The 26,736-nt window shown below is 41.1% G+C and overlaps 1 protein-coding gene across 3 annotated transcripts in view; it reads left to right on the forward strand.

The window, feature by feature from the left end:
- The window catches only part of camkmt (calmodulin-lysine N-methyltransferase), a 374,714-nt gene that overhangs the window by 263,286 nt on the left and 84,692 nt on the right, over positions 1-26,736 (forward strand). For 2 of the 3 annotated variants that reach the window (XM_072264993.1, XM_072264991.1), the window contains exons 4-6: positions 13,446-13,506; positions 17,344-17,398; positions 21,270-21,333. The exons of the other annotated variant lie outside the window; for it this stretch is intronic. In XM_072264993.1, coding sequence (XP_072121094.1) covers positions 13,446-13,506; positions 17,344-17,398; positions 21,270-21,333 — 180 coding nt within the window. The remainder of the gene's footprint in view (positions 1-13,445; positions 13,507-17,343; positions 17,399-21,269; positions 21,334-26,736) is intronic. 3 annotated transcript variants of the gene reach the window in all.

The following is a 26,736-nucleotide window of genomic DNA, read 5'->3' on the forward strand; positions in this document are numbered from 1 at the left end:
GAGGTCAGAGGAGAATGGCCTCACTGGTTCAAGCTGACAGGAAGGTGACAGTAACTCAAATAACCACTTATTACAACACTGGCGTGCATAAGAGCATCTCTGAATGCACAACATGTTAAACCTTGAAGTGAATGGGCTACAGTGGCAGAAGGCCACACTGGGTTCCACTTCTATTACTAATAAAGTGCTCACTGAGTATATATTATGCATTAAGTGAAGAACAAAAGTTTGTTATCATTGAGCCATCACCATGTGCATTATCTTATTGCTCTCCTTCACTGGTCCTGCCATTTTTATTGGTGTTTTCCCCACACGCATTGCCCTTGTCAGCCTCAGAGGCTACTGTCAAACTGGAACACCATTCCAATGCCAGCTGGTTAATGGACAAAGTGAATTTAGTTACTTTGTCTATCACTGCTGTGACTGGAACAACCTCCCTCTATCGGTTACTCTATGGCTGCCGTGACGGGAGGTTTAGCATTGGGAGAATATTGCAACGAAATGCAGTGAGCGCAAGTGATTGATGATGAAAGGGTCATGCATTCAGAGTTGCTTGTTCCTGCTCAGCATGCAATAACCATCGCATGTGTCTCAAATGGCTCATTCACGGTATCCGAGAAATTTATTTTCCTGCAAGAAATCTATCTAATTTGCATATGAATGATTCAATAATTCCTGCTTTCGTTGTCTCCTGAGGGGGCTTGTTCTGTAAATTAAGCAGTATCCCTTGGAAATACAGTTTTGAATAAACATCTAAATTGTGTTGAGATGTAGGACTTGTCCAAAATGGAAAAGTAAACAGAGGAAAAGGTAAAACAGCTACAGTGAGCAACATATCTAATCCCTTTAGAACCTTGAAAATTCTGATTGTGTCACTACTCAATCTTCTCTTTTCCATTGAGATTATGGCCAATCTACATAATTGCCATGTCAATCCATGGAAAATATTACTGCTGCTTGTGTGTTTTAATGTGCCAGTTACCATTAATAATATAAATTAGGTAGTTATGATCTTTATATGTTTACTTGTAGAATTCTATCACATTCTATCTCTTCACCTCTTCACTTCTTTGAAACAATGCTACCTAAAGCACGCCTCTTTCACCAGTTTCTTAAAATGTCCACTTTAAGGCTCTATTTAATATTTATTAACAGCTGCTATGTGTCGGCTGGTGGCATAGTGGCATCAGCGCCGGACTTCAGAGCGAAGGCTCCCGAGTTCGAATCCAGCCGGCTCCCTTGCACGCTTTCCATCTGTGCTGGGTTGAGCGTCAAGCTAGCAACTTGGCCTCGTAAAAATAAGAAAGCCTGCTAAAAAAAAGACATCATCATGACAGTGTCCCGATGACTCCACTCGGAGTTAAGGGCTTTCTTCTTCTTCTTAACTGCTGCTATGAAGTTTCTCGGAGCTATTTAATGGTGTCAAGGTGTTATATAAAATGCAAGTTGTTAAACTCCAGGTAGTTCCAGCATTGATCTCAAACAAAAGAGAATCTGCTGATGCTGGAAACCCAAGCAACACGCACAAAATGCTGGAGGAACTCAGCAGGCCAGGCAGCATCAATGGAAAAAAGTGCAACTGATGTTTCAGGCTGAGACATCAACTGTACTTTTTCCATAGATGCTGCCTGGCCTGTTGAGCTCCTCCAACATTTTTTGTGTGTTCCAGCTTGATCTTTTAGGTTCTCCTGAGCTTCCATTAAGCAGTGCTCAGCTGTTTTATGCAGTTTCATACCAGGTGGTCAAAAATTAACTCTGCTTGGTAATGATCTAGTCTGAAAATTCTAGGCACTCACTTTGGAATTGGACAAGAAATGCTGAACAACGAATCCAAATTTGGAGAGTCTGTACCAATTTTCTTTTTCCTATTTTATCTTCAATGCGTGAATAGTCAATATTTAAACCAAACAGTCTGCCCCATAATTAGATTGGAATAATCTCACCAAAATATATTCACAAAATGAAGAACTTTAATCATATTTACATAATAAATTCCATAATGTACTTTAAAACACAAGAGATTCTGCAGATGCTGGAAATCCAGAGTAACACATGCAAAATGCTGGAGGAACTCAGCGGGTCAGGCAGCATCTATGGACAGGAATAAAGACTTGATGTTCAGCGAAGATCAAAAGTCCTGATGAAGGGTCTCCGCTTGAAACACTGACCGTTTATTCCTTTCCATAGATGCTGCCTGACCTGCTGATTTTCCAGCATTTTGTGTGTGTTACCATAAGAAACTTTATTTAATTATTAGTTATGCTTGGAAATCTCTTGATTTCATACTGATAAAATAAAGACAAACTGTGAAATTTCACTTGTGAAGCTGATGATTGTTAAGTTTATTTTTCAATTGATCTCTGTGTTACAGTTAATTTAAATGAACTATAATTGTTTTTTAATTGTCTTTTAATTTCCCATAATGCATGTAAAACGGAGTTACCATATGTTGAGCGGATAATGGATGCTGTGGGGTCAGTAATAGCCATTACAATTCTGGCTATTATTTCCTCTTTTCATGGGTGCTCAGGAAAATGAGATTGTCACACTCTCTCTGATAGGCGTAGCAGCAGACAGCTAAAAGCCTCTTCATGTAAGGATGTTATTTCATAGAGGCATCCGCTCCGGATTATCTCTTTACTTCAAACTTCTGCCAGCTTGCACAGGAGATAAAAAAAAGCGCGCACACACACACACACACACACACACACACACACACACACACACACACACAGACACACACACACACACACAAACACAACCCCCCCCCCCCCGCCCCCAAACACAAGGGTGTTGTGGCTGTGGCCAGATGCAGTCCTCATCTTCGGCTTTCACTTTGATTAAGTCTGCAGCAACTAAAATTCAGTTAGGCCAAGAGGTAAATTTAATACCAGTTATGCACATGCTGTTCATATCACAACCATTTCACATGATGCCACTTAATTCCCTGAGAAGTGGAAAGGTAAATCAGTGGCTGGCCAGCTAAGGTGTCATAATGCATTAGGACCAGGGCTCGCTGTGGGGGATAATGGTTGTGATTGCTGTTGACTCGTGTCTCAGCAAAGAGCTTCATGTAAAATAAGTGACATTTAAAAGGCATCAAGATATGAAAGGAGAGCAAGCCAGGGGAGGGGGAAAATTGTGGTTCTAATCTTGCCACCTAAAAACAAAGTCTCTCTCTGTTTCTCTCACCCTGAGTGGCCTGAAGTGATAACTCAATGTGCCACAGCTGACCTCTCCTAAAGCTTTTAACTTGTCTTAACTTTTATAGTGAGTCTACAAGATAGCTTCTAGGAGCTGCCTCCAGTTTTACGTTATCTCTTAATTCAAATTCAAAAAATCTTTTTTTTTTATTTTGTTTAAATCTGCTGTGTTCCGTCAGCAGTGCCTTCCATCCTTGAAGTGCTCTGGGCAATAGAATATAGGTAGCAGTGTACTAGCATTAGCGAAGCTGGTGTCCACAGGCTGGATTTTAGTCTTCTTCCTGTGGATGAATCTAATTTCATTTTACAGTAAGCATATGCTTCAGTTAATGTTCACCTTTCAGATTCTCATTTATAAAATCAGGAAGCAATGAATGGGCACATTTTTACCCTGCTCGGTGGTTTGTATGTAGAACGTTCAACTAAAGGACTGAGCTGCAGCTGATCCCCTGGCTCTTAGTTGATAGGGAGAGGGAAAAAAAATCTGAAGAGGCCAGCCCTGTTTGTTAATGCAGTTTTTAACCTCCTTAATGAACCACTTAGCCAAAGTTAGATGACAACCTAATCCATGTTTGCACAGGCAGGGGGTTTGGTAATGCTGAATAATGGCTTAGCACAGAGGATTGTTAGAAAGGTCACTGCTGTGTGTTTTTTTATAATATTATTATTCTCAAACCTATACTGATTGTTGTTATGCAGTTTTCCATCTTCGCCTTGATTTTTTTTCCCCTTTCTCTATTCTATATAAAAGTCTCCAGAGAATCCAGGTGACAGGCCTGTTATTTGAAAACTCACTAGGAAGGAGAGTAAGCAATTTGAGCTTAGCTGAAGCATAATCTTGGGTTGTCAAGAAGAAACCCATTCAGCCTATGCTAATCAATCAGTAAAATCAACCAACGAATCATCTCTTCAGCTTAGCATATATCCTGAGGTCTGATATATCTATTAACTGCCCATCATGCAGCTGGTCTCGGGATGATGAGATTCTCTCAATCCGGCATTTGGAAGCAGATAACTGAGCTATCACAATCCCAGATAAATACCAAACTTAAAAAAAATCTGGTAAAGCCTGGAGAGGAAGACAATGAAATATTATCCAAGTGCCCTACTGTTCACAGTATCAAGCCAGGCTTTTACAGATGGAACATAAAGATTTTACTTATTAAAAATAAAATTCAGTCTGCTTTTGATAGCCTTCAGTTGTTTGTACTTATGCCACAGAAGTGTATATGCTAGTTACATGTATTATTTTTAAACTATCATTTTGCCTTTTATTATAAGGTAGCTATGAAATGAGGTGATGCGCTATGACTGGTACATACAGTACGAGCAACTTCTATATCTGTCAAAATATTACACTGCTAATTGACGACACAATTGTTGGTTATCATTGGTCTTAAATTTGAACGCGGTAATCATTATACACAATTCTCAACTATGTTCTACTGCCATTTTTGTTTTGATTCCGCTCCCTATTTTTTCCCCAGTTTTCTTTCTTCGCTCCTGTAGATACTGTCACTCGCTGGGGTTTCTTACTTACGAGTGTTAACTCTTCATTAATTTTATCCTGAGGTCCACATGTGCATTATGAGCAAGCACTTTCATTTTTTAAAAAAGAACACAAGGTTCTGTAGATGCTAGGGATCTTCAGCTCAGCAGGTCAGGCAGCATCTATGCAGAGGAATAAGCAGTCAACATTTTGGGCAAGATCCTTTATCAGGACAGGAAAGGAAGGGGATAGAAGCCAGAATAAGAAGGCGGGGGGGAGGAGGGGAGGGAGGGAGTACAAGAGGGCAGGTGATAAGCGAGACCAGATGAGGAGGAAGGTGGGTGGGTGGAGGAAGGTGGGGGATGAAGTGAGAAGCTGAGAGGTGATAGGTGGAAGTGGTAAAGGGCTGAAGAAAGAGGAATCGGGTAGTAGAGGACAGTGGAAAGTGAAAGAAAGGGAAAGATGAGGAGCACCAAAGGGAAGTGATTGAGAAGAAAATGGGTGATAGGGGAACCAGAATAGGGAATGGACAAGAGAGAAGGTGGCGGGGGGAAGACGACGATACCCAAAGTTACAGAAATCATTGCTCATGTATCAAATTGGCGTCCTGAAGAAGGGTCCTGGCCCAGAACATTGACTGTTAAGACGCTGCCTGACCTGCTGAGTTCCTCCAGCATTTTGTGTGTGTTGCTTTCGATTTCTAGCATTTGCAGATTTTCTCATATTTGGAGGCTACCCAGCAGGAATATTAGGCTTTGTTCCTCCAACCTAAGTGCAGTCTCATCATGGCAATAGAGGAGATGATGGATCGACATGTCAGAATGGGAATGGGAGGTCAAATTGAAATGGGTGACCACTGGGAAATTCCGTCTTTTCTGGTGCAGGAACTGAAAGCGCTGGACGAAGCGGATCTCCAATCCTCATTGATGTAGAGGAGGTTACACTGATGTAGAGGAGGTTACACTGATGTAGAGGAGGTTACACTAGGAGCATCGGATACAGTAGGCTACCTTGACAGACCTGCAGGTGACGTTTCACCTCACCTGGAAGGACTGTTTTGAGCCCTTCATGGTGGTGAGGGAGAAGGATCAAGTTATTTTAACCCAGTCATTGATAGTCCATTGTGTATAATGGGCATGCATATTTATGGCACTTTTAACATGATGAAACATTCTAAACATGCCTTAGGGGAATGAATGGTGTTTAACTCTCTCCTTTTCCTTCTTTCCCAATAAAAGTAATTTCATACTGTTAAATATGATTTATTTTCTCATATTGATTCTTATGCAAAACATTGTAACTGCTGTACACATTAAGGATAAGAAATTGGTATAAAATGGCAGTAATCATTAAGGAGAAATTATTATTCGTATTACATTCTTAAATTTATCAAACATAAAAGAAAAAAGACTTTTTTTTTGCAACTTCCAAATAAATAGACCATCAGATGTAGTACCTCATGATGCTTTGGCAACTAGTTGAAATAGTAACTGGGTAAAAACAAATTTTATAAAGAACTATACTTAACTCTCTCAAGTACTGTCAAAGTACATGGCATTTCTGGCAACTATTCATACCTCTTTTTATTTCCTGACATGATTTTAGAAAACTGGGGTTAAAAGGAAACTACAGTTTCCACATGAGTTTAATTGTGATTTCAGGTACTTTTCCCTCCAATTCTGATTAAACTCTCAGGTTCATTTTGGCTTGTGTGTGTTATTTTCTGTCCAGTACCTTGACAATTTTGAAAATGAGTGGTAGCAATAGATGTGACTGTGGAAGCATCGTAGTTGAAAGTAACATTGTGATCACTGGATATCCACTTAAGTAGACATTGTGCAGTAGAATTATTGACTAATGAGTGGCCACAGGAACCCTAGCGGATTTCACCCTGTCCTGTTCCCGGTCCAGTGTGACACAGCACCCCACTGATGTCCCATCATTTAACAGCACACATGGGGAAAGACACACTGCTCAGTTATTTTTAAAGTGCCAACAATCTCTACTGCTCTTTTATTCCGTTCCCCAATGAAGCCTGGAAATTAGTATCTTGTGCGGAGCATGCTATCATTATTCACTGTGTTCTGTGTTGATACGGTAGCTCCCTTTGTATCATACTGGCAATAAGCAGGTTTTTGCAGATCAAGCAAGAAGCAGCAGTAAAACAATCACCATTTTACCGATATTGATTTGGAGTAAATATTGGCCAAGCCTCTAGAAGAAAATCCTTGCTCTTCTTTGGAATATTGTCATGCATCATTTCAAATACACTGAGAAGGAATTTGGAGTTACTGTTTAAAATAAGTTTTCTTTTATAAATGCATATGTCCTTCTGTTCACATTCATTGAATCTGTGATTGTTCGTGTCAATTTTTTTCTGTCCCAGACTTTTGCCAAGGCAATGCCGAAGTATAATCAGCTTTATTTGCTTCTCTGAGGACCTCCCCTTCTTCATTAGTTGAATGCTTTCTGCCAGCTGAAAATTGTACACAACTCCGGTAGTTCACCATGTAACCTGTGCTTACACTAAGAATGTTCTGGACAAACTCAACCTTGGTCAGTAATCGGCAAGCATATTTGCATTATGCAAATGTTAGGAAATTATTATCTCCAACAAGGAGAGAGTACATCTGGCTTCAGAAGACATCAACATCTTGGGTTTTACTCGCAACTGTGAAAGTACATTAGCTGTAAGAGTTGTCCAGAAACCCTGCATTCTGTGATGACTGACTCTCCTTTTACCTTCTCAAATATCTACTACTAAATTTAAGTCGGGAATGTGAAAAAAAAATTTCCATGCCATGCTGAATACAATTTTAAAACATGAAACAAGTTGAACAGCATTCAGGTTAAAAGTCCGTGTTCCTGACCATAGCCCAGGACTCTCTGAATTACTTTTGCTCCTGTGTTACAATCACCATAGATTAGGAAAGGCATAGGAAGCATTGGGTATGACTGTGAGAGGAAGCAAGATCGGTTGGAGCATAGACACTAATGTTTAGAGCTCTAAAATGGAATAGGTGAATAGCATGTGTTACTGTTGGCAATAGAGACTAAGAACAGAGAAGGATTAATCAGGGGGTTTAATAATAAACATTATTGTAAAAGTTAGAGTATTATATAAAAAAGTTTGAACATTAACAGTGTGGTATTGAGAATTTAGGCAGGATATGCGTGTGGCATGCCAATCTTTAATGCAATAGTAATAGTTTGCATCTGCCCAGACAAAGAGTTAGATGGAGCTTCAGCAGGGCATTCTGATTTGCAATGTCCAGCCAGTTCTATGCACATATTTCCATCTCCCGATCGAAGGATAAACACAGTCCAATGATCACATCTTCTTCCATCAAATGTGCGACTTCATGAGTTTTAGCCATTAATTTCATGGCAGTTTAAATGATTTATTGAGATTTGTTGATATTTTGCCAGCAGTGTACCAAGTGGTGGTAATATTCCTCCCCACCGATCTCCCTCCTGGCACTTATCCTTGTAAGCGGAACAAGTGCTACACATGCCCTTACGCTTCCTCCCTTAACACCATTCAGGGCCCCAGACAGTCCTTCCAGGTGAGGCAACACTTCACCTGTGAGTCGGCTGGGATGATATACTGTGTCCGGTGCTCCCGATGTGGCCTTCTGTATATTGGTGAGACCCGACGCAGACTGGGAGATCGTTTCACTGAACACCTACGCTCTGTCCGCCAGAGAAAGCAGGATCTCCCAGTGGCCACACATTTTAATTCCACGTCCCATTCCCATTCTGATATGTCTATCCACGGCCTCCTCTACTGTAAAGATGAAGCCACACTCAGGTTGGAGGAACAACACCTTATTTTCCGTCTGGGTAGCCTCCAACCTGATGGCATGAACATTGACTTCTCTAACTTCTGCTAATGCCCCACCTTCCCCTCGTACCCCATCTGTTATTTATTTATATACACACATTCTTTCTCTCTCTCTCATTCTTCTCCCTCTGTCCCTCTCACTATATCCCTTGCCCATCCTCTGGGTTTTTTTCCCCCTTCCCCCTTTTCCTTCTCCCTGGGCCTCCTGTCCCATGATCCTCTCGTATCCCCTTTTGCCATCAACTGTCCAGCTCTTGGCTCTATCCCTTCCCCTCCTGTCTTCTCCTATCATTTTGGATCTCCCCCTCCCCCTCCCACTTCCAAATCTCTTACTAACTCTTCTTTCAGTTAGTCCTGACGAAGGGTCTTGGCCTGAAACGTCGACTGTACCTCTTCCTAGAGATGCTGCCTGGCCTGCTGCGTTCACCAGCAACTTTGATATGTGTTGCTTATGATATTTACACATCTGTGTTTTGCATAGAACTATCCATAGCCTTTGCTTTTTACTTGGTAGTTAAGTGTATTCTTGATATCATAATCTGAAAATGATAATAATTTGTAATATCATAAGGTTTAGAGTAGTTTTGGAAAAGGGATGTCATCTATTCTAGGTAAAATTACTCAGATGAAGAAGGACCAGTTTCAATGGGATGCAAACAGATCAGGCCCAGGCAAAAAAGGTAATGGAATGTCTCTATAAACTGAGTTTATATACAGCACATGGGTCTAGAATGCAGTGCCAAAGGTAGTAGTGGGGCAGATTCTATGGTAGTGCTTAAAAGAGAGCTAGATAACTATCTGCAGAGCTGCAGGGAGAGGGCAGGAGTAGGACAACTGAATGCTGGGACCTGACAGGCCAAATTGCATCCTCCCATGCTGTAACCATTCTGCGGTTAAAGCAAAAGAAAAGACTTATTTTTTGCCTGTGGTGTATATAGATGCCAAGTAGAAAAACCTTTTACCTCTTCGCAATTTAGCAAAGAGATTGCATGTTTGGCAAATCTAGGATTGGCTGGGACTCTGTCCCTTGTAGAAACAGAGTTAATGCTTCCAATTGAAGACCCTTTGTAAGAACTGGCTATGCAAGTCACTTGCTGTTCTTTGATTTTTCATAGTGTGCCAGAGAGCCTTGGTATCTGTGTCTGTGTGTATGTGCATATGGGGGCTGTTTCTGCCCACTTAAAACCCCTGTTAGTTTGACAATCAACTTCTGGTGTATGTCTGGGCTTGTTGCCTTAGTAACCAGGAAATTATATCTATCTCCTCCCCAGTGTTTGTCTGGTATTTTCCATTCTTATTTTGTATTTTCAATTTTTTAAATCTCATAAATATAATACATACATTTATAAGATAATGACACAGAATAACAAGTTTTGATTGGGATGAGAATTATTGGATAATGGATATCTTTTGAAATAATACTGATAATGTTACCCAAAAAATGGTTTTACTTTAAGGTTATGAAAATCTTGTTCTCAATCCTAAATTACCACAGTGTATAGGTAGATTGAATGTTAATCATGTGGATTTGCTCCTTTGTCTTTTATTGAATCTTAAATGGAGGAGATGTATCTGAGTTATTAGCTGATACGTGGATCATCAAACAAACATTCGGATGCGTCAGAGCAAACGAGTGTTAAAATCTTCACTGTATCTTTCAAATCAGCATTGTTCCTTTCCAAGAACCAACTCTCCAGTTGATTTGATTAACAGTGAAGTGCATAGTTCTTCCGTTGACATCAATGAACATAGGTATTAATGGGCATCTTTAATATCTCTCTGAAACAGTCCACTGTCCCTGCAGGCTTTAAGGCAGCCACCATCATTCCCATGCCCAAGGAAGTAACTGCAACTAGCCTAAACGTCTATCGCCCAATAGCACTGACTTTAACAATCATGAAGTGACCTGAGTAGCTGGTAATAGGTCACATATAATCCCACCTTCCAGTTACATTGGACCCTTTACAGTTCACCTACCGCTCAAACAGGTGCACTGATGATGCCATAGCCTCCACTCTGCCCTGTCCCGCCTAGAAAATGATGTGTCATGCACTAAGATGTTGTACATCGACTTCAGCTCGGCATTTAACATGATCATCCTTCAGAGGCTGGTGGCCAAGTTGTCCTTGTTGGGACAACTTTCTATAACTGGATCTTAGACTTCTTGATGGAAAGAACCCAGTCAGTCTGAATTGGTAGGAACATCTCAAGCACCATCATGCTGAGCATTGTGGTGCCCCCAAGGGTCGTGTGCTCAGCCTGCTGCTCTTCACACTGTTGACTCACAACTGCACTGTCAGATCCAACTGAAAACACATCATTGTTTGCTGCTGATTCTACAGAGGTTGGCCTCATCAACAATAATGATAAGTCAGCATACAGAAAGGAGGTACAGAAGCTTGTCAAATGGTATGAGAACAACAGCCTGGGACTCAGTGTAGACAAGACAAAAGAGAAGATTGTGGACTTCAGGAAGGCACAGGCCAACCATTCTCCATTGCATGTCAATGGCTCTGCTGTGGAGAGAGTAAAGAGCACTAAATTCCTTGGTGTACACATAATGGGCAATCTAACCTGGACCCACAACACCTCTTCACTAGTAAAGAAGCCAAAAGAGCATCTACACCTTGAGCAGATTGAGGCGTACCAGAGTTGACCAGAGGCTGGACATTCTTCAGTGAGTCACCTGACATCCCAAAGCTTTTCTACCATCTACAAGGCTCACATTTGGATTATGTTAAAATATTTTCCTCCTGCCTGGATGCACTTACTCTAACATATTTCATGAAATTTTGCACAACCCAGTACAAGTTATCCCCTTCATCCAGTACACTGTCGACATTCATGGCTGCAGTGTCTACTATTTATAAAATGCACAGAAGTTACTCATCTAGTTTACACTGACAGGAACTACAATCTCTACCACCACAGAGGACAAGAGTAGTAGGTTTATGGGAGTAACACCTGCAGGATACACTCCAAGCCGCACACAAAGATAGTGGTGTTGAGGAAGCAAGAAGTCTGTAAAGGGACATGGACGCATTAGAAGAAATTGGAGGTTCAGAGGGATTTGGGAGACTTAGTGCAGGATTCCCTAAAGATTGACTTACAGGCTGAATGGGTAGTCAGGAAAGCAAGTGCAATGTTAGCATTCATTTCAAGAGGGCTGGAATATAAAAGCAAGGATATAATGCTGAGAATTTATAATACATTGGTCAGACATTCTTGGTGTACTGAGAGCAATTTTGTGCCCCATATCTTTAAAAAAAAAAAGGGATGTGCTGGTATTGGAGAGAGTCCAGAGGTTTACAAGAATGATCCCAGGAATGAAAGGATTAACATATGAGAAGTGTTTGATGGCTCCGGGCCTGTACTCACTGGAGTTTTGAAGAATGAGGGGGATGTCGTTAAATCCACTGACTATTGAAAGACCCAGATAGAGTGGACATGGAGAGAATGTTTCAAATTATGGAAACTCTAGAACCATAAGGCACAGCCTCAGAAAAGGACGTCCCTGTAGAACAGAGATGAGGAGAAATTTCTTTAGAAGGCAGAAGAATGGGATTGAAGAGGTAATAAACCAGCCACAGTGGAATGGTGGAGAAGACTTGACCCAAATCGCCTAAAACTGTTCCTAAATCTCAAAATTTTATGGCCCCTATTCTGACTAGAAACTATATAGAAAGTCCTCCTTCATCAGTGGCTCCCCAACAGCAGAGCTGGAATGCATTCACTAGAACGACTGCAGCAGGTGAAGTGTAGTTATCCACCACCTTCTCAAAGATAGCTAAGGATGGTTGCAGTATTATGTGTAGAATTGTGTGGGTGAAGATGCGATCTTGTTAAACAGTTACTTTGCAGATTTTTATTTCTGACTGGGCAGGTGATTTTGATGCTTTGTCACACCTGGATAGGGAGGTGGAGGGGGGGGGCTGCTGTGGTTTTTTTTAGAGCTGATTTGTACCTTTAATTAGAATAGGTGTGGAAAATTCAAACTTGATAAAATGAGCTCAGGTCCTATAAAAGAATGTATTTTTAATATAAATTGCAAAATCAAGGATATAAGCACTTCTAATGAGACGCTATTTGTACCATTTCATTTAAATTTGTTCACTGACTTCCTGTAGAAGAGTATTTGTGACCTTTATTATTTGAAATGTATCTAATTCCACAATGTCAAGATCTTGTTGTTTTAATTTTAGCTTGATTCAAGATGCCAGCGGTAGATAATGAACCATTTACATACTTAATAAACAAATCATGGCATTCAATTATTTCATGTTTTTGCTGTTTTCCACATCAAAGCTTTAAAATTATTTATTTCTTCTGAAGGAATAGCACAGGAAGCCTTTCACCCCCCCTCCCCCAGCTGCTCAAAATAGACAACTGACAAGGCCTGATAAGCTGGTTTATTGTTGATTATTCATCTATTTATTAATTAATTTATTTATTTTCTTTTGCGCTCATTGGTTCATTTTGTTGGCTGGATACGACTGATCTATTTTTTTTGAACCTTTAATTCTACATTTGGTAAAGCAACAATAAAATTGCACCTGTAAAATGACGTTTTCTTTTGTCACTAGTGTTCTGGCAGCTTTATTGCACAATTGTGTTTTTAATAAGGCACCTGCCTGAACCAATAATTTGTGACTTTCAAGCCTAAGCTTTCTTTCTTTTATCCCAGCTACAGTTGCAATTTATGTAATTAATATTGGTGCTGTTTCCCACATATAAATCTGAAGACTTTGAACTATTTTGCCAATTTAATCAATGGGCTGGATTAGCAACAAGCTATGGGAAATGCAGATTAGAAGCCACAGTGTTGTGCATTAAGATGTTTTTCCCTCGATAGTGATTTCATGCTCTTGTTGTCCATTAGCTAACAACAGTTGCTCTCATTTTGTTCCAGGCATCTGGCCTTCAGAAGAGGTATTGGCTTATTACTGCATTAAACACAGTGACATATTTAGGTACGTAGAGAATTTGTCTGCTTATATACCAATTCGATGGTTCTTCATTTACTTTGTGCTAACTTATCTCCATTGTTCAAGGTGAGCTCCAGCTGGTTTACTTAGGTACAAAATCATAATTATACTTACCCTTTGGTTAGTAAAATATGCCAAAGACATGCTGTGCGTGCATACACAGTACATACAGCAACCCAACAGGAATTCTGCAGATGCTGGAAATTCAAGCAACACCCATAAAAGTTGCTGGTGAACGCAGCAGGCCAGGCAGCATCTCTAGGAAGAGGTGCAGTCGACGTTTCAGACCGAGACCCTTCGTCAGGACTTGGTGAAGATAAAGCGGTAGGGGCCAGGGAACTTAAAATCATCGAAAAGTTTAAGAGCGTGAGAAGTGTCACGAACATAGGTCGGAAGGGATTGAACAAGGGGGGATAAAACCGTGTCGAGGTATGGTGAAAATAAAGCAGTAGTCCTGACGAAGGGTCTCGGCCTGAAACGTCGACTGCACCTCTTCCTAGAGATGCTGCCTGGCCTGCTGCGTTCACCAGCAACTTTTATGTGTGTTACTTACAGCAACCCACCCATTTGTACACAGTACATACAGTAGCCCACCCATTTGTACACAGTACATACAGCAACCCACCCATTCGTACACAGTACATACAGCGACCCACCCATTCGTATACAGTACATACAGCAACTCACGCATGCATACAGAACAATGCTCACAAATGCGCAAGCACACACACACAAACACAGCAAAGCACGCATAGTATCGCACAAGCACATGCAGTAATGCAAATACACAAATACAAACAGCAACTTGCATGCACAGAGCAACACACACGCACACCCTCCCCCCCCCCCCCAGAGTAATGGACATATAGCACTACACTAGCACACACACACACACACACACACACACACACACACACACACACACACACACAGATGAATGTACACAAACATATACATACAGTGCAACACACACACCCCAAATACACGTAGCAATATGACACACTCATGCCCATAGCAATGTGCACACGCACATACAGGGCAGTGCATATATGCACACCAAAGCACATTCCGTGTGCATGCATGAACAGGCACACACAGCAACACTCTCTCACTCTCTCCTCCCTCTCCCTTTTCCCCCCTCTCCCCCTCCCCTACCCCCTCCCCCTCCCCTACCCCCTCCCCCTCTTCCCCCTCTCCCCTCCCCCTCTTCCCCCTCCCCCTCTTCCCCCTCTTCCCCCTCTTCCCCCTCTTCCCCCTCTTCCCTTCACCCCCTCCCCCTCTTCCCACTCTCCCCTCACCCCCTCCCCCTCTTCCCACTCTCCCCTCACCCCCTCCCCCTCTCCCTCCCAAAACACACTCATGAGCACAGTGAAAAGAGATGTGATGCCATCGAACAAACTTTCTGTAAAGTGTTGGCACTTACTTTGTTTTAATGTGTAATATTTTAAGGAACAGTTTAGTTAGATATATGCAGGATAACTTAGTTTTACCTTATAGTTGTGGAAATGATGTTTGTGTGTGATGAGGTAGTGTTATGCATGCCGTGCTAGATATGAAGCAGAGAAAGTGTGCGGGCCCTCATTTTTAAATGCTGCTCTTTTCTGGATTGTGACTTGACAGCTAAATATTCACACATTAGACATTTTCTCTCTTTCACAATTGAACCAATTTCAATTAAAATGTAGCATTTTAAGCAATCGGGGAATATTGGAAGTTGTCTGGCCCTTGTTAAATAAGGTAATCCTTTTTCAGCTTTTGTCATTAGAAGACAGTGCTTTTTAAGATAAAATAGACAAATCACAGTGTGCACAATCACAGGCACTTACTGCTACTTCAGGCCTGAGAATCTACCGATATTGTCTGTTAAAATTCTTGCAATCATTCTGTATCTTTTTAATGAATTAATCTCTTCATATTTCATTTTGATAAAGTCTTTAAAGATTTGCGCCTGTTCATTTGTTTTATTTTAACTTTACTTCTCTCTGTTATTACTTCCAGTTCAACAGGATGGCTATTTGACAAAGGCTGCTAAATTGGTAGATTGGTGTATTGTTGTCTCATGTACTGAGGTACAGTGATAAACATGTCTTGTTTACTGTTCATTCAGGTCAATTCATTACAGCAGTGCATTGAGGTAGTACAAAGTAAAACATAAGCGTGCAGAATGAAGTGTTAGAATACAGAGAAAGTGTGAGGTGTAACAGAGCAGTGAGATGCAAGGTCACTGCAAGATAGATTGTGAGGTCAAGAGTCCATGATATTGCATTAGGCAGCCATTAAGTCGTTTTATAACAGTGGGATATAAGCTGTCCTCGAGCCTGGTGGTACACACATTCAGGCATTCGTATCTTCTGCCCAATGGGAGAGGGGAGAAGCGAGAATGTCTGGGTGGGTGGGGTCATGGATTATGTTGGCTGCTTTACTGAGGCAGCAAGAAGTGTAGGAAGGGTTTGTACAGGAGAGGCTAGTTTCTGTTGCATGTTGAGCAGTGTCCACAATTCTCTGCAGTTACTATAGTGCTGAGCAGTTGACATACCAAGCCAAAACATCTGGATAGGTTTTTTTTTGTGGTGCATGTATTTAAAATTGGTGAGGGTCAAAGGAGACATGTCAGATTGGGATATATCTCTTATGCTGTAGACCTCAGCTGGGAAGGTTCCCAATTTTACCCCACTAATGTGGTCAGTTAACTGATTTCAGTGGGTTTTTGCTGTTCCCAGTTGAGGGGAATAAAAACATTTTACAGTTCTGTTTGGTCTTGGCTGGAGGATGCTTGTGAATGACATTTGATGTGTACAGAGTCAAGATCAGGATCTGGTACATTGACTTGTGTATTGGGAAAGCTTGCCAGCACTCAGAGGCAAGGATCATGTACAAAGGCTGAGAACTCTGATGAAGTACAAAAAGTGTAAATACACATGGTGGGCCTAAAGTTGGGAATAAAGGAAGCGCTTTACAACTTTTTATGTATATGTTTTCCTTTTAAAATACTGCAACTATTTAAATATCTACATTGATTTCTACACTATTATCTAATGAAATTATCCAAGAAATAAATTGGGATTGTTTAACAAGTCCAAAATAAAATAGCAACAGTCATTTACTTCAAATCTGCAAAGATTTAGTGATAGAAGCTAAGCACTTCAATTCACACATCCTATCTTGCACAACTGGGATAAGTAACTCCTTTCAATTAGCTTTCCGATATGATGACACAAGATAGGAATAAAAGCATTTATCAAATTAACACAAATAAAAAGAACACTTCTCTTGATTATTTTCTACCAACTTCTTAAGGAATTCAAAGTACAGAGATTCTGTGCTCTTTGCTGAACCGCTGAGTCTATATGCCTTAGATTTCTTCAATTATAGTAGTTACTTACTGAGTTGAACAAGTATTTGGCTGAAGGAAACATTCAGACTCCTTCTGCCTCTCTTTTGTTTGACGTTTCCTCACTGATTGACTGCACCATCACAGGGGGCACAATCAGGACACAGAGCCTCTCGGGGGGGAAAGAAAGGAACCTTTTCAGATTTGCAGCTCAGCAGCGCCAGTGTTGCAGTGAACACTAATGAGAACCCCTGCTGCTTAACGTGCTACACAATTATTTTTTATATAATTATTTTTAAAAAGCAAGCTACATGTGGTGGCCCAGTGAAGCAGCAAGAGTTCTGCCTTTCATATCTTTGTAACTTCCTGCTTGTTGATGTGTCTCTGCAGAGGTTGAATTGTGCTGTAATATATATCCTTCCAAAACCATGTTACCTAATTTGCAACTGGGGCTCTAATTTCCTTTTATTTAAATGTTATTTATTCTGCAGAGGCCTTGCAGTTTGTGAACTGGGAGGTGGAATGACATGCTTGGCTGGTCTCATGGTAGGTCTGATCTGTTCTCTTCTTTGCTCCTCCTGCCCAACCCCCACCCTTCCATTCAGAAGTGAATAAAGAAAGGAGTGGAAAAATGTGTTCTGAGGCCTCTGACTGCCGGTCGTAGAGACTGTTACCTGATTCAGTTGAGTTCAAGCTGTAACATCTTGCGAGACCTTCTAGATTGACTTGCTTTCGTATCATATTGATTTTGATTGTTGCTTTAGACGAACAGAGGCATTTCGTCGGGGTGTACTCAATATCCCTTGTTGTGACATTGCAAGCCCCAAGAAGAACTACTTTCATTGCCACAGTCAAAGCATTTCAGTTGACAATCTATTTTCCCAAATACATGAAAAGCATCAGCAAGGAAAAAAAGAATCACAGTTGGAGCAGTATGATAGAGTTGTTATTGGTCTACCAACAAATATGATACCGACTCCACTTATTAGGTGCAGAATAACCACTCAGGAGATTTATGCTCTGAGTTATTTATTGAGCTGATATTATGTTCCATTGCCATGCAGCAGAAAACTTTTTTTAAAATTTCTGTTCAACGATAAGGAATATTATCGCCTTGACAGACATTTGATGAACCTGTCATACTTCTGTAAAGTGTGTGCAGATAACCCAAAAATATGGGAGTATGTCAATCGTTTGCTCCATTGCACTTTCACTTGCTCACAATCACTCTCCCATGCTTTCCCTCTCTTCCTTACTCCGTCGTGTGCTCCTGTACTCTCTCTGCCTTATAGTTCCCTCACTCTTTCTCAATGACGCCCTGGCTCTACCTCACTCACACAGTGAGATTTTCACACAGTATGGTCACAGAAACATGTCCTTTGGCCCTCTGACCCACCAATTCTGTGCTGATCTTTGGCCCTTTTACAAATTAACCTCATTTTCCCACATCATGACTGTACCTTTCCCGAGGCCTCCGTCGGTCAGGGTCAACCATGGATGTTGCATCGTAATTGTCTAGATACGCAAGCCTGGGCAGTACAATATGGAGAGCAAGTTGATGCCCATGTAGCAAGCTGCCCCCCCCACACACATCTGATGAATCAAAAGGAACGTCAGAGAATGATACAGTTTGGCATCAGCAGCATCGTAGGAGGTGCCAGTCAGAGTTGAAGTAAATACAGGACTGCCTTAGGGACTCCAGCTGTGCGTTTTTTTACTCGGGGTTTACTCCCAAAGCCTTCCCCGTGAATGGGCATGGCCAGAAAGCAGCAGAGGTTTGAGATCAGAGTTTTCCTTCTCCTAGATGAGTTGCCAACCATAGCTGACGTGCCCCATCCGCCTGAAGTGACTGGTTTTAAGGCATCAGTAACCCACCTTTACCCCTTCTCCTGTCAGTAGAGATAGTTCCATTAGGTTTAGTAGGTAAGCTACATGTGAAGGCTAGGAGCTGGACTTGGTAGTTTGAGGCTCTTTGAGGTGCATGTCATTGGGAGCGTTTCATAGGTTGCGAGAGCTTGTCCCCGTAACCACCCTGGCTTTAACTGCCATGCCTTGCTTATTTGAACACCTTTCTAAATGTCCCTTAAAGTAGTATCTGAGTCCATAATCTCCTCTGCCAGGGAGATCTACTTATCAACCAGTCTCTCCTCACATGCTCTTTAAAACTCCTTCCTCTCAGCTTAAATCTTTAATGTATTATTTTTGATACCCTCCCCCTCCTACAATAGCATTCCCATAATTTTATGTATCTCTATCAGGCCACTTCCTCAGTTTCTTTCGCTCCAGAGAAGCAAACCCAACCTGTCCAATCTATCCCCATAACTAAAGTCCTTCAATGCAGGTGACATGCTGGTGAATCTCCTCTGCACTGTCTTCAGCACAATTGCATCCTTCCTATGTGGCAGCCAGAACTACACACAATGCTCCAAGTGCAGTCTAACCACTGACTTTTCACAATACATCGCTTTATTCTTGTTGAGGTTAAATTGTATCTACCAACACTCAGCCCAACTTTCTAACTGGTCTATATTCTGCTCCATCAATGTTCCTTGCAATCCGCAACACAAGCAAGTTTCTTGTCATCATTGCATGATCACTCTGGGATATCCTCTCTAAGCACAACAGTTATGTTATCCCTAATCAGTAGTGTGAAAATCCCTGCTATTTTACATTGTCACATTGGAAAATTCTGTACTCCAACTTCAAGCCACCATTCCTGCCCTTCTCTCAGTGGGTTTTATGTCATTTGCACTAAGATCTGAATTCCAATGCTAATCCACATTCTTAGCTCGTCCTGTGAGCTTCCTTACAGCTGAGCCTGTCAGCCTTCACGTGCTTCCCAACCTGCCACTACCTACTCTGCTCATTGGACTTATTTACTTTTATTTAGCGATACAGCACGGAGTAGGCGCTTCAGACCGCACTGTTCCAGCAACCCCCCAATAATCACGATTTAGCACTCATGTAATCTCAGGACAATTTACTATGACCAATGAAACCATCCGGCACATCTTTAGTTTGTGGGGGGAAGCCAGAGGACCCGGGAAAAACACGCGCATTCCATGGAGAGAACGTACAGAGACTCCTTACAGAGGACACCAGAACTGAACTCCAAACTTATTTATTTTATTGAGATGCAGCGCAGAATAAGCCCTTCTGGCCCTTTGAGCCATCCCACCGGCAACTCCCGATTTAATTCTAGCCTAATCACAGGACCATCTATAATGACCATTTGAACTCCACTAGCAACGTCGTTGGACTGTGGGAGGAAATCGGAGCCACTGGAGAAAATGCACGCAGACACAGGGAGAACGTACCCCAAGCTGTGATAGTGTTGTGTTAACTGCTACACTACCCTGGCCCCCAATTTTATCTCTGCTTTAGTCATTCACTCTATCTGCTGCGCTGTTGTGATGCTTCCTAACCCCTGTCAGATTAATTCAATCCCTCCTGAGTAGCGTGAGCAAATCTTCCTGGTCCCCCTTTACCTCCCATTTTTATTAAGCAGATTACATTTGTCCCGGGAGTGATCCCAGTTTTCCAAGTACCGTATGCCATCCCCCCCATAGAACTCTTTGGTCTTGCTTTTATCTGCCATGTCTTCTTGTTTTTACCCTCATTAGCTTGTGGCACAGGGAGTAATTCTAAATTTGCATCCCTGAATATCCTGTTTTTAACCTTCCGCCTAACTCCTTGAACTCACTCTGCATCCGTCATCCCTCTTTCTAGCTGTGCTGTTGGTACCAATGTGTGCTACACCCTTTGGCTGTTCTCCTTCCCTCTTTGTAGTGGTTTTGTGCTGCTTTGCTCCATCCTCCGGCTGAGCTACTCCAGTACTTACTCTCCCACCCATTCTCGTACGTGTGTTTGTTCATTCGTATTTATCCCTTCATGTCGTTGAGCTCATGCACTCACTTGCGGGCTCACTCGCATTCACTCCCGATCATACCCTTGCTCACACTTTCACTTATCCTCTCACTCTCGTGAATTCACGTGTGCACATACATGCACACACTACCCTTACAAAGCCATACGCCTCCAATACAAAGTTATGTGAAGGACATCAGGCGGACAGACAGAGGCAGGCTGAAAGGCAGAGTGACAGCCTAGTATGATGGCTGTACTAGATAAACAGAAGGCTGCAAATGAAAGCCTCTCAGAATACCATCATCCACTGTCACAATCCAATTACTGAACAGAATGATAGCAAGATAGAGGCTCCCGCAAATGGAATGATAAAAGTATTGACTGATTTGATTGAATGATTAAAATAATGCAGACATAAAATGAAAAAAGATTGAAGATTGTTACTAAGAAATAGGTGAAGAAGCATGATACTGAAGGCTTGTCAGTTCTGTCTTCACTTCTGCACAAGACAAGCATATTTGCTCATCGTTCAATGCTATTTTTTTTGCAGGTTGCTATTTCTGCAGATGTCAAAGAAGTTCTATTAACTGATGGGAATGAAAAAGCAATCAAAAGTATCCTTACTCATGCCTCTCATTTGCAAACAAAAGTTTTTCATGGTTTTAAAAATACAGTTTGGAAATTACTAGAATTGTACTGCATTGCTTTTCAACTTAATAGGATCAGCAATATAAGACTTGATGTATTTCCAGAGTTCATGAAGTGAAAAAGCAACACTACAAATACAGGAAATTTCTTGCAAATGACATTTGTCATATCAAAAATAGTGACCCAGTTTCCCCTTCACAATTTATTTTAATCTTCTCTATATCTTACATCAGTTTGCCTTCTTATTCCAGGCATGGTTGTCATTCATCTCCATTAAGCCAAGAATAAATTAGAATTTGTCTTATGTTGAATAAGCTGAGTCACAAATGCTTTTGATGGTAGGGTGAAGAAGCACATTGAAACTTGAAATTAGGATTCTTCATTAATCTCTAAATGCTGAAGATATATGTAATTCACTGTGCTGTTTTGTTTAATTCCCCAGCCCTTTATCACTGTCTATGATTTATAATACCATGGCTCCCATTTGTTTGCCTTCTTCCCATTACATGACAAGTCTTCCATGGGATTTTTTCCTTTTAGTTCCTCATGCTACATCTCTCTTGGAAGCCTTATCTTTTCAGTCACAGTGAATATACGAGGAGCATTTGATTGCTCTGGACCTGTACTTACTGGAACTTAGAAGAAATCTTATTGAAACCTATTGAATATTGAAAGACCCGAGATAGAATGGAATTGAAGAGAATGTTTTCAATAGTGGGTGAGTCTAGGGCGAGAGGGCACACCCTCAGAATAGAAGGATGTCTATTTAGACCTGAGATAAGGAGGAATTTATTTAGCCAGAAATGCTGAGTCTGTTGAATTCATTGTCATGGACGGCTGTGGAGACCAAGTCATTGGGTGTATTGAAGCAGAGGTTGATAGGTTCTTATTCAGTAAGGACGTAAAAGATTGCAGGGAGATAGCAGGAGAATGGGGTTGGGAGGAATAATAAAGCAACCATGATGGAATGGCGAAATAGACAGAATGGCATAATTCTGCTCCAATGCCTTATGGTTTTTTGCTTCCACTTATCAGCCCCCAGTTCCCTTCCAATTGCCTAGTACTCATGTCCAGCATCCACTTACTTTCTGTAGAGCTGCTCTGGGGCAAACTATAGAAACTTGTATGTTACTTTAATACAAGTTTCTATAATGAAAATGAATTCTCCATTTAACAATAGGGATATTGTGATCACAGGGCACTGCAAGACATTGAGTGAGCATCACCCAATTAGATAAAGGCATAGCTGAGCATTTCCAGACCCAAAATTTGGATGTCAAATTGGTGCTTCACATTCCTGCAGCCTTGTACACATCTTGTTCTCCACTATGATCAAATTTGGAGCTGTATCCTTACACGTGAAAGAAATTGACCTAATAAATGGACATTCAATGTAAGTTGATGGAAATTTGGGAGCAGTGTAAAACAGGAAAAAATATTAACAATAAGCCTGAATAGCGGTTTCTATTTTTAATTGTTTGGATTTTAAAATTCAAATTGACTTACTTTTTCACTATTTTGGTGGGAAAGTGGTCAAAGGAAGAGCTAATCAAATTGGCAAAAGGCAAGATCCCTTGTTGTGCAGAAGTTATAGAATTTTTAGGTTTTTTAACATTTAGAGATACAGCATGATAATAGCCCTTCAGCCCAATGAGACTGAATGACCCAATTACACCCTTGTGACCAAGTTAACCTACCTATTCATCTGTATGTGGACTGTGGGAGGAAGTTAGAGGACCCAGAGGAAACCCATGCAATCACGGGGAGAATGTACAAAATCCTTACAGCCAGCAGCAGAAGTGAACCCAGGTCACTGGCTCTGTGATAGCATTACACTAACCGCTGCGCTCGCCAGTGCGCCCCTATTCCTTTGCTGAATTTGGAATTTTGACCGCATTTTAAAGCATTTCTAGTTCTAATGGGAGAAAAGGAATGTCTTTGTAGGTATAACTTTTTCACAATAGTTTGATAAGAATTGTTTGTGAGTGTTGGGGGTAGAAGTGAGTGCAGCTGCATTTTCTAGGGAGAAGGTGCTTGGGACATTGGAAGTTCTGAAGGCAGATAAGTCACCTGGATCAGATGGACTACACCCCAGGGCTCTGAAAGAGGTAGCTGAAGAGATTGAAGGCACTAGTAATGGTCTTTCAAGAATCACTAGATTCTGGCATGGTTCAGCAGGAATGAAAAATTGCAAATGCCACTCCACTCTTCAAGAAGGGAGAGAGGCAGAAGAAAGGAAATTATAGACCAGTTAGCCTGTCCTTAGTGGCTGGAAAGATGTTGGAGTGGATTGTTCAGCATGAGGTTTCAGTGTACTTGGAAGCACATAATAAAAATGGCCAAAGTCAGCAAAGTTTCCTTAAGGGAACATCTTGCCTGCCAAATCTGTTGGAATTCTTTGAAGGAATTACACTGGTTTTTCAGAAGGCCTTTGACAAGGTGTCGCACATGAGGCTGCTTAACAAGAAAGAGCCCATGGTGTTACAGAATAGATATTTGTATGGATACAGTATTGGCTGATTGGCAGGAAGCAAAGAGTGGGAAAAAGGGAGCCTTTTCTGATTGGCTGCCAGTGACGAGTGGTGCTCTACTGGGGTCGGTGCTGGAACCACTTCTTTCTGTGTTGTGTGTCAATGATTTGGATGAAGGAATTGATGGCTTTGTGTCCAAGTTTGCATCCGATACAAAGATAGGTGGAGGGGCAGGTAGTGTTGAGGAAGCAGGGAGGCTGCAGAAGGACTTGGACAGATTGGGAGAATGGGCAAAGAAGTGGCAGATGGAATATAGTGTAAGGAAGTGTATGGTCATGCACTTTGGTAGAAGGAATAAAAGTATAGTCTGTTTTCTAACCAGGGAGAAAATTCAAAAATCTGAGCTGCAAAGGGACTTGCAAGTCCTTGTACAGGATTCCCTAAAGATTAACTTGCAGATTGAGTTTGTGGTTAGGAAGGCAAATGCAATGTTAGCATTCATTTTGAGTGGACTAGAATATAAAAATAAAGATGTAATGCTAGGCTTTATAAGGCACTGGTCCTTCATTTTGGAGTATTGCCAGCAGTTTTGTGCTCCTTATCCAAGAAAGGATGTGCTATTGTTGGAGAGGTTTCAAAGAAGGTTCACGAAAATGATTTTGGAAATGAAAGACATCATCTGAGGAGTGTTTGATGGGTTTGAGCCTGAACTCACTGGAATTTAGAAGAATGAGAAGGGATCTCAACCCCATTCTCCTGCCTTCTGCCCATAACATTTCACGCCCTGAATGATCATGAATCTATCAGGCACTGTCTTAACTACACCCAATGACCAAAGCTGCCTGTGGCAATGAATTCCACAGATTCATTACGCTTTGGCTAAAGAAATTCCTCCTCATCTCTTTTCTAAATGGACGCCCTCTATTCTGAGGTTGTGCTGTTTGATTCTAGACTCCGTTTTCAAATGTCGAAAGGCCTCGATAGAATGGATGTAGAGAGGATGTTTCTTATTGTGGATCCTATGTCTAGGATCAGACAGCACAACCTCAGAATAGAGGGGTGTCCATTTAGAACAGAGATGAGGAGGAATTTCTTTAGCCAGAGGGTGGTGAATTTGTGGAACGTATTGCCACAGGCAGCTTTGGAGGCCAGGTCATTAGGTGTATGTAAGACAGTGGTTGACAGATTCCTGATGAGTCAGAGCATGAAAAATTACAGGGAGAAGGCAGGAGAACGGGTTTGAAAGGGAAGTTGGTCAGCAATGATCAAATGGTGGAGCAGACTCTATGGGCCAAATGGGCTAATTCTGCTCCAATGTTTTATGATCTATGGTCTTATGTTTCTAGGTGTCTAAACTCTTCATTAAATGCACTAACTCTCACTGGGACATTGCAGTTTCTCCTGTAAATGTGGACTATGAAGATGCTAGAGATGATAGATGATTCAGTTCCAGAGGAGGTTCACAATCAGGGCTTCTTGAACGTGCTATCCATGTTTAATCATCTTTCTTATAGAATGTATTTATTAAGTAACATGCCATGTCAATTCAAATTGTACATAGTACCTTGAGCCCTGAAACAGTCAGTCCAAAGCAGTGGTACGTATGTATTGACAGCCTGCAGGCCATTAGTCATCATTTTCTTATTTTTCCTTTCCCCACCAGTTCATACACTTAAGAAAGTTACCATTCATTCACTTAGTATGCATGCCAGCATTATAATCCACCATATCTGTAAGAGTCATAATGTAACTGAATGTGCAGTTGTTGAAATTCTCAAATGTATTTAGCAAAGGCAACCAGAGACTGCAAAGCTTCTTTAGTGTAATTAGGCAATCATGTTTTGATAAAAGGGAAAGAAGGGAGAAAATTGGAGTAAATTAGAAATAAATAATTTTAAAAACAATTTTAAGAGTTTGTAATTTATGTAAAAAGGGAATAGCAAAAACTAAATGCCACCCCACAGAGGAAAACACAAAAAGATTATATTGTGGAATAACAAAATAAATAAGATATTGATCATTTTTTTCTTTTACCTCACTTTGGAAGACATTGAATGTTGCAGGAGAACTGAGCATCTAATGACAGGAATTCAAAATCAGTGATGTCATTGAAGAGAAAGTACAGGAGAAATTAAGGTATACACAACTAAGCCAATTCCTTGAATCTGATATCTTGCATTTCTGGTTTCTAGAACAATTGGCTGTAAAGATATCGGATGCCATTGAGACAATATTCTGAAATGCACACAATTTTGGAATTGTTACAGTAGATTGAAAGGAGCAAATACAAGACTAGTACAGAAAGGAAAGAAAAACACCAAAATCAGTTAAACTGAAATCACTTGTTGCCAGAATGGTAGAATCAATTATGAGGAAAGTGATAACAGAGCATTTTGAAAATCATGATATAATTCGGCAGTATCAACCTGATTCTATGAAATGAAAGTTGGAACAAATTTTTATAAACAGTTTTATATGACAGTTTTTTTATAAAGTTGCAGGATGGAAAGCACAAAGGTAATGTCTGTGATAGAGTGGCACAATGCTGTCAGAGCCATTACAGTATTTATTTCACAATACAGCACAGAGTAGGCCTTTCCAGCCCTTTGAGCCCTGTTGCCCCAACAGCCCCACAACCCTGATTAACTCTAACCTAATCATGGGACAATTTACACTGACCAATTAACCTACCCAGCATGTCGTTGGACTGTAGGAGGAAGCTGGAGCACCCTGGGAAAAGCCGTGCATTCCGTGAGAAGGATGTATAGAAATTCCTTACAGAGCGGTGCTTGAATTGGACCCTGAACTCCGGAAATTCCCGAGCTGTAATAGTGTCACGCTAACCAGTATGCTACCAAGGCACCTGTGTAGTTAAGAGATGTCTGAGGGTAATACACG

This window comes from Mobula birostris, chromosome 8 (genome assembly GCF_030028105.1).
Source record: "Mobula birostris isolate sMobBir1 chromosome 8, sMobBir1.hap1, whole genome shotgun sequence".
NCBI classification, from domain to species: domain Eukaryota; kingdom Metazoa; phylum Chordata; class Chondrichthyes; order Myliobatiformes; family Myliobatidae; genus Mobula; species Mobula birostris.